At 39.8% G+C, this 7805-nt stretch overlaps 1 protein-coding gene across 1 annotated transcript in view; it reads right to left on the bottom strand.

Annotated features, from left to right (window-relative positions):
- The window catches only part of quob (quattro b), a 26303-nt gene extending 18703 nt beyond the window's left edge, over window positions 1-7600 (bottom strand). The window contains 1 exon segment of the mRNA XM_013910393.1: window positions 7222-7600. Coding sequence (XP_013765847.1) covers window positions 7222-7224 — 3 coding nt within the window. The 5' untranslated portion in view covers window positions 7225-7600.
- Between the last annotated feature and the right edge of the window lie 205 nt (window positions 7601-7805).

Here is a 7805-nt window from a genome sequence, read left to right as displayed (position 1 = left end):
CAAATGGCTCTTTGGATGTGAAAGGTTGCTGACCCCTGGCTTAGTACAACAGTGTTTGGTACTGCAGATATTCTACTGTTGGTTTGATGTATAAGTACACCAGCTGCATGAAAATGAATCCAGAGTTTTGTGCACAGATGTAACATTTACATGTAGCACAATATATAAATAAAGTAAAATAAGTTTGTAAAAGAAAAGACTATTATTGTATATTAAATATTAATATATTATGCTATTATTATATTATTATATACAGAGCAGCTGTATCACCTGGTCATTAACCAGAGTGCTGGACAAAAGTGAAGTTCCTCTAGCATGTTATAAAAGGTGCAGCAATGTGAACCTCTAGGAGATGAAAGAAGAAAAGTCACGTGATTGCCAAATTCTTGGGAAGCATCGAGGGAACACTTTGGATACACTGACATATGCATCTGACTGAAAAATGAGAACTTCAAAAGTGAAAACCACTTGGGGAGGCTGACCAGCATTGATTTCCACATTGCTAACTTGGCTGGAAACCCCATGAAATACAATGTAATATTTTTATAGTGTCTCAAGATTATTAAATATAGTGCTCTTCACAGTCTTATCTCATGCCAGATAGAGGTGAAATGTACAATTATTCTTCTATCCTATCCTAGAACCAAATCAATGTTTGGTAATGAAAAGGAAAGCCATAATATTCATACCGAGTTGATATTTGAATATAAGGACTTCTTTTGAATCTGCATAGATATCAGTCGCTAATCACAGCAGGTATGTTATTCACACAATCACTTGTCAGTAGCCTGCTGTGTTAATCTCCCAGCCTACAAAGGACTCTGTTTTTTAGCCCCTTCCTCATTTAGGTTGATGGCCCGACCAAGACCAGAGCGGCTCAGTGTAAACACAAGTGCAGGAGCTTCAAAGACCTCACACTGGTTTACACTGGGACCATTTGGCAGATGCAGATACTTGCGAGCAACTTGGACATAAAACATGCAAATGTCATAAAATTCCAGCTGTTTATAATCCATTTGGTATTTCAGTAAATCTTTCAACTCTGTTTAGTCTTTGCATTCACAAAACAGGATTGCACATACATAGTGAATACAAAGTGACTGAAATGTCTGTGAAATGAGCTAATGTTGATCTACTGGATTCATGACAAGATTTCTGGATGTAAATCAATACCAATATTTGACCATTCACAGTGCTCTGAGTCTATGGAGCCTTTGCATTCCCTAAGTAGAAAAGAATGCTTTTCTGATTGTGCACATCTGTCACAACAGATCATGAAATGGAGAGCAGAATACCTCTTAGGAAGGCTCTGAAATGGTAATGCATCACAGCTGTTTTAGACTGACTGCAGCCACTACTGTATTTCTGTTAGTTAACAGTAAACCTGTGGTCCTGTCTAATAAAGCACGGCTCCCTGAACTTACTTTGCAGAGTTGAGGACTTCAGGTTCTCAGGGAGGGCTTTATTTGAATTGGTGCAGTTTTGCACGTGTGCTCTTTCTTATGTAGATGTTAGATTTCAGGTTATATTCCACAAATTTAATAGAGTTCATCCACTGTTGTGTAATGCGACTTTAAATCATTTCCTCACTGCAACTGAATCCTTCCAAGTCCCTTCTGTTGAATTGAGAAATAAACCTCTGTTTTTGTTAACACCAGCTAAAAAAGAAAACTTCCCTGACTGGAAGTCATCTCTATGGGTGGTTTGGCTAGCAATATTTGCATGAGAGAGACAATTTTAAGATTTACTAAGCATAGCTCAGCTGGAACCAGTTCAGACTGGCTAGCGAGTCAACTCACTTCTAGTGCTGTGTTGCTCGTACTGGTATGTGTGCCTACCGGTGCCAGAAAATGTTCTAAACAGGTCTGAACTGTGAAAGACTCATCATTAATATCTGTCAAACAAAGCAAAATGTGTCTGTGTGTGGTATTGGAAAACATTATTATTACAATAATGAAGTCATAATCGTAAGTTGCAGTCACAGCAGCATATGCTAGTATAATCTTTTTCAATATAATGATAGTTAAACAACCATCGATCCATGCATCCAAAGGTGTGGTGGGTCAAACCTCAATAGAGGGACAGCCATGCATTTTCTATGTTGCACCAACTCACTAAATTGCATTATTGAACATGCTTGTGTATCCGTTGCTTTAGTTTACATAGAAGCCAGTTTTCAGCTACACTGCTTTTAATCAACATCCTCATGTTTCGAGTTTATTTTCTACTGTCTCTTTCCTGTTTAGTACGCTCTTTGTGTCACCTTCCTGGCATCACAATAGACTCATATCTGTTCCTTCAGTCTGTTTTAAATATCCAGGCAGAGTCTCTTTCATGCATCATTATGGCATTTTTCTTTCTCTCCACCATCTATCAGTGTACAGTAACCAGCTCATATGACCATAAAGCGTCTTTGCTTTTCCACCAAGATATATTTTATTTCCAGAATCAGCCAGTGAAGGGTATTCAGTCAAGCTTAAATCCTGAACTTTCATTTTGAGATTGTTGTTTTTGGTCCGTGGCCAGCTGAAAACATTCCAACACTGCCTCTCCTGCATTTTCTAGACAAGGGGATTTCCTATCTTGTGATAATTGTCCATTGCAGCCTGCGATTTAACTCTAGAAAGAGCTTCAGTCTACAACAAAGGTCATTGTTTGACCTGAGCTGACCTAACCACATGGACAAGAGGCATTTGTTATAAAGGTTAGCTCTTTCTTTGTCTTGTCTACTGCCCCTTAGGAGTTTTTTTTTTTTTTTCAGTGTTTTGTATAGAGAATAGCAAGCATTATGGCAGGTTTCACCATATTGCCTCAGGCTGGGGCTTACAAAAGTCTTGGTCGAGAACTGAGCTACTGCATAAACAACCTGTCAAGGTGAGTACTGCATTGTCATCAGCTATATGGGTCAAAAGATGTAATTGTGATGGAGATTAACCTTTACTAAACTGGCGCAGCTTTTGATGCGACATGTTGAAAGAGTTTGGTTTATGTTTTCCTTTCTGACTGTTCATCACATTTTCTTGAACTCCTCATAAGAGATCGGCCGTCACTGCACCTCCAGGGTAAACCCAAAACATAACCAAAAGTGACAGTTAAGACTGTCCAGTATTTCCTGACAACTGCCTGAATTCTGCACGTTTAGTCTTGTACCTGAGAGATGACACACCACCAACTCAGCCATGAGAAAAGACAAAAACAGCGTGGACACAGTAGGCTGAGCGCCTGTGACATGTCAACTGAAGAAATGTTGTCATGGAAAGAAAAAACACAGCACATAGTAGAGCTAAAGTGAGTCAGCTTCATATGCAGGTGTCATCTTCCTTTCTCTTTATTTCACGGTTCGAAAACAATTGCGTTTTGCAGCGTACGCTTTACTCTGACTACTTTCACACGGAACCCAAAATAAAAACGATCTTTTGACTTCGAGCCATCATCATCAAAATGAGTGTTAGTCATGTCTTAATGAAAACCATGTTCCCAGTGTCTCTGAGCTACTCCCCCTCCTTTTCTACTATTTCCTTCTGTCTGTTTGGTGATGAGACAGAACTGCCTCTGTGTGTGCTCTAAGCCTTTATAACTCAGCAGAGGGCTCCCACGGATAAGCCATCTTAAAGCCTTTTAAGATGAAAAATCCCACATGAGACAAAATTACTACATCGCTTTGTTTCTTCCGCTAATGTAGAGTCCCATAAATACATTTGTTCATTTTGTAGTTCAATAAAGAGTGTATCAGATTTCCAGTCCTTACTCATGGTGCTGTAGTATTGAACACTGGCAAGTTTCCACAGAACGTGGGAGAGCTTTCACAGATAATCCATTAATTGAACCTTAATCTGCAAATAATATAAGAATGAACAAGTCCAACAGCTTATAACGTGAAGTGTCAAAACAGCACTGCTGCAGGCCGTCATGCTGAAAATATTTGCTTATATCGTAGGACAATGAACCAACTGTGTTTGAATCCTACGTAAATCTATGCCGTCATCTCTGCTGAAATCATAAATCCGCGTTTCAAAATCCTTATCTGATCTAAGGATAAACCTGGATGCTTTAAAGTGCGCCATATGACATAGTTTCTCTTTTTCTTTCATGCCACCACAAGATCAGACAGCACAGACTTCCCATGACCAGTAAAGACATACAGCAGTGTAAAAAGCCCTGTGTAAAAACAAGCGAACCAAAAAATACATCTATGATTGAAAGGTTCACACAGGGACTTTTTTTCTGGCACAATGTCACCACAGCTGATTCATTCATGAACCGCTCCCATTTAACATGACTAAGCAAAACCTTCTGGATCTGAGCCTTTTTCCTGAAGCCGATCCTGGCTTCAAAATATCGAACATAAAATTCAATTTATCTAGTATTTAGACAGTGCAACACAACATACTGGCTCCCAGTGTGGAAAAGGTACTTGTACTGTTAGAAGAAGTGTTGTAAAATGTATTAAGCCATGTGACAATCTGGATTTCTATGTCTGTGAGCTTGCGTATTAGGAGTGCAGTGCAGTAACATCTGCTGCTCTTCATTCTTGCAAGGTAGCATGAGGGTCTTCTGCGAGTTCAAAGAAATGTAAGTCAAACAGAGGAAGTGCAATCTGTATTTTTTTTCTGTACCGTTAACAAACTGCATTTAAAATTAATTCATGCAACTGGAAAGCCACAGATTGGGGAGGAAATGGCAATGTTGCAAAAACAAACTTTTCTAGAGACAATGCCTGATGAAAGCTGGCCTGCAAACAGCCGAGGCACTGACATTTTTCCTTGAACACTTGGCTGGGGCTCTGTTTTGGAAATACAAGTGCAAAGCCTCTGTTGCATCTGACCCACTTTTGTGATACAGAGATGATAGACACACTGAAAATTCAGTCCACAGCTTCACGACAACTCTCAGAGCCTTGACGTGCTGACTGAAGCAAAATGAAATCTGTTTGGATCATACAGTTCCAAATGGCAGATGTCTGTGATTATCCATAATTTCTTCATAAATCAAATGAGTTCATTTTCCCAGTCAGCCTCAGCAGAGACTTGGCAAAAATTTAAATCAACTTGAGCAGTGTGCAGTATTAGCTAATTTAAAGGGGGGAGTGACCCAGGAAATCCAAGTCCAGTTTTCTGCCAATCAATCAAAATCTGGACACTCGCATTGCATTTCCACAGGGTTTGAGATGATGTACATGCTTGTGGCACTCTGATAAATCAGCACTTTTGAGTATCCTGAAAATCTGAAAGTTGTGGATATATTATATAGACTTAAACGCCTGGAGCAGAGCCAGTAACTTGTGGTTGTTTATTTTGCCAAACCAACAGTGAATAAACACCAAATTCTGCAGTTTCCTGTAGGTTTATGGAACATTGCAATGAGCATCATTCATTGCACTGTTATATTTTAATAGCCCACAACGGAACTATTTCCTTCCAGTATAAATGCCCTCGTGAGTATTTGATTGTTTTAACGCCCCCAAAATAAAAAAAACCCATAAGAACTCAGATAAATCAATTGTCTCTACCAGCACAGCACAACAGCAACGGCAGACAACTAAAGCAACTATATTAATAAAATATTTAGTGAAAAGAGGCATAATTTTTTTCTCTTGTGAAAGCTAAACCTGTCATTGTTTGCTTATTCTTGTTAGCTACTCTTCTGCAACTGTTACTGTTTCGTAGAAAGTCTGCTCACCTGCTGCCTCTAAATATGTTTTTATAAGACGAGAGCAAGTCCAAAGCCCAAGTGGAACTCTCATCTGCACTTTCATAATTTGCATATATTTTAAATACAATTTTATCACTTCAACTGACAATTGAAAATATTGTCTGTCCCGCAGTAGGTAACTGTGTTTACTGTACACTAAAGGAACACATAACACATGATTCTGTGAGGCCTCAAGAGGAAAGTTCTTGACCTTGATAGTTAATAAGTGACTCTTGGTTGTGCTTTTCATGAGTAACTAAATGCAAATACATTGCACACCAGCATGCCACGAGTTGGGCTTTTGTAATATTGTAGAGAGTTTAAACACAGTAGGTCTTGCACAGTGCAGCAGTTTAATAAGTGAGACTCTGCAGGCTCATGGCATCAGTCAGGCATTAAGTAAAACAAACAGTTACGTCTTTGAAAGCTGGTCAAACTAGCGCTGCAGTGAAGTGGGGGCAAAGTACAGTGGTGGCCGCCATTCGCAGTCAAGTTTGTACTTCTTTAAACATCCTTCCTTCCTGCTGTAAAGCTATCACTTAAGCTTGGGCAGATGTTATGGGTCAGACTGATTCCCATGTAAGAAATAAAAGTATATTCCATAAATATAAAGGATAAATGTGAGACTGACTAAATATATTCCAGTTTACCAAAAATAAAAGCCATGCTGCAAGCAAGCATTTAGGGATTTTTCTTTCCTTTTTTAAAAACAAATTTAATAGCAGCAGCAATACGTAAATAAAAGTTGAAAGAAACCACATCCTCCCACAAATCCACCATCAGTGTTCCCCATCTTGTGGCTTACTCATCGTAATTAATTACATTCTGTTGTGACTGGGATTAGATTAGTCCCCTCCTATCTTTAAAAGCTCTACGGTTTGAACTTTTTAAAGAGCCGACCGCTGAACTGGAGAATTCCATTTTGTGCGCATGCAAAGCAGTAAAATAATTTATACATCGAAACACTCTCCACTCACTCAAGTATGTGTGCCGTCCGCATCAATTAAGTCCGAATCAAAGGACTTAAGGATGCGAGACAAACGACAATGCGCCTCTCTCTGTCACTCTCTCTTTGTTGGTGTGCACACACTTAAAAAGCTTGAGATGCTGCTGGCTGTTGATGTGAAACGGTCCCACCAACTGTGCTCGGGATTACAAAAAGCTTTGGAGAGAGCACTCACATTGGGTTTTGTACTCCCTTTGTGTGTTACAAAGATAAAGTTTCATAAAAGACGAGAGCAAAAAGTGTGCATCATTACCGTGCACAGAACTCTCCAACTAGAAAACAAAAGTTGAAAGAAGGTCAAATGATGCCCTGCGTGTAAACCAATGTATCAGGCTTCCAGTAGCCCACACACACACACACGTACACATAGCTGGCAAAGTCACAGAAAGAAATTCACTTGTTCACTTGTCCAGACCAGAAATCAGACTCTGAGTTACTGGGTCAGTGGAGCAGTTTAAATCTTAAACCAGAAAGTAACAATGGACAATAAGGATACCCGGGAGGGAAACTTGGTGTTACTTTACCATGTTTGCAGGAGCTTCTCCTCTACAAAGCAGAAGGTTTTGTCATTTTTTGGCCCCGGTAATCCTCTCCAGACAGCCTCCTTTGGCTTTGTGCAGAAGAACTTGCCATGTTTAGTTCATCAGCAGTAGAAGTTGGCTGAAGTACATCCACATGACAGTGAGTTGCTCTGTTTCAAAAGTAAGTAAAGTCAGTTCCATTCTTCGCAGACCTTCCCCAAGTCTGAGTGTGTGGCACAGAGAGAGACGCAAATTGTCGAGCTGCCCGTTGATTCTTTTTCTCTTCTTTTAAGTCTGTTTCGCTTCTACGGCCACTCTGAGTGTTTGGGAGTGAGACAGAGAAAGAGAGAGAGATCGAAGTAGAGGGTGTCTGTGAGGGGGTGGAGAAAAGCATTCCCTTTCAGAGGAAAACCCCCTCGAGGCTATTCAGAGTTTCTTTGCTCTTTCTCAAACGCTTTTTTCTCTTTTTTCACACAACCAAGCACACCCACAGACACAATGTGTCACAAACGGAGACACAAAGCGTTCAGGAAAACATTTACTGAATGTACAGTATCTGCTAATGAATTTTAAAGTTCGAGCCATCC

This window comes from Pundamilia nyererei, unplaced genomic scaffold (genome assembly GCF_000239375.1).
Source record: "Pundamilia nyererei isolate P.nyererei 1_Seehausen unplaced genomic scaffold, PunNye1.0 scaffold00042, whole genome shotgun sequence".
Classification (NCBI taxonomy): Eukaryota; Metazoa; Chordata; class Actinopteri; order Cichliformes; family Cichlidae; genus Pundamilia; species Pundamilia nyererei.
This window is presented reverse-complemented; position numbering and strand designations above follow the sequence as displayed.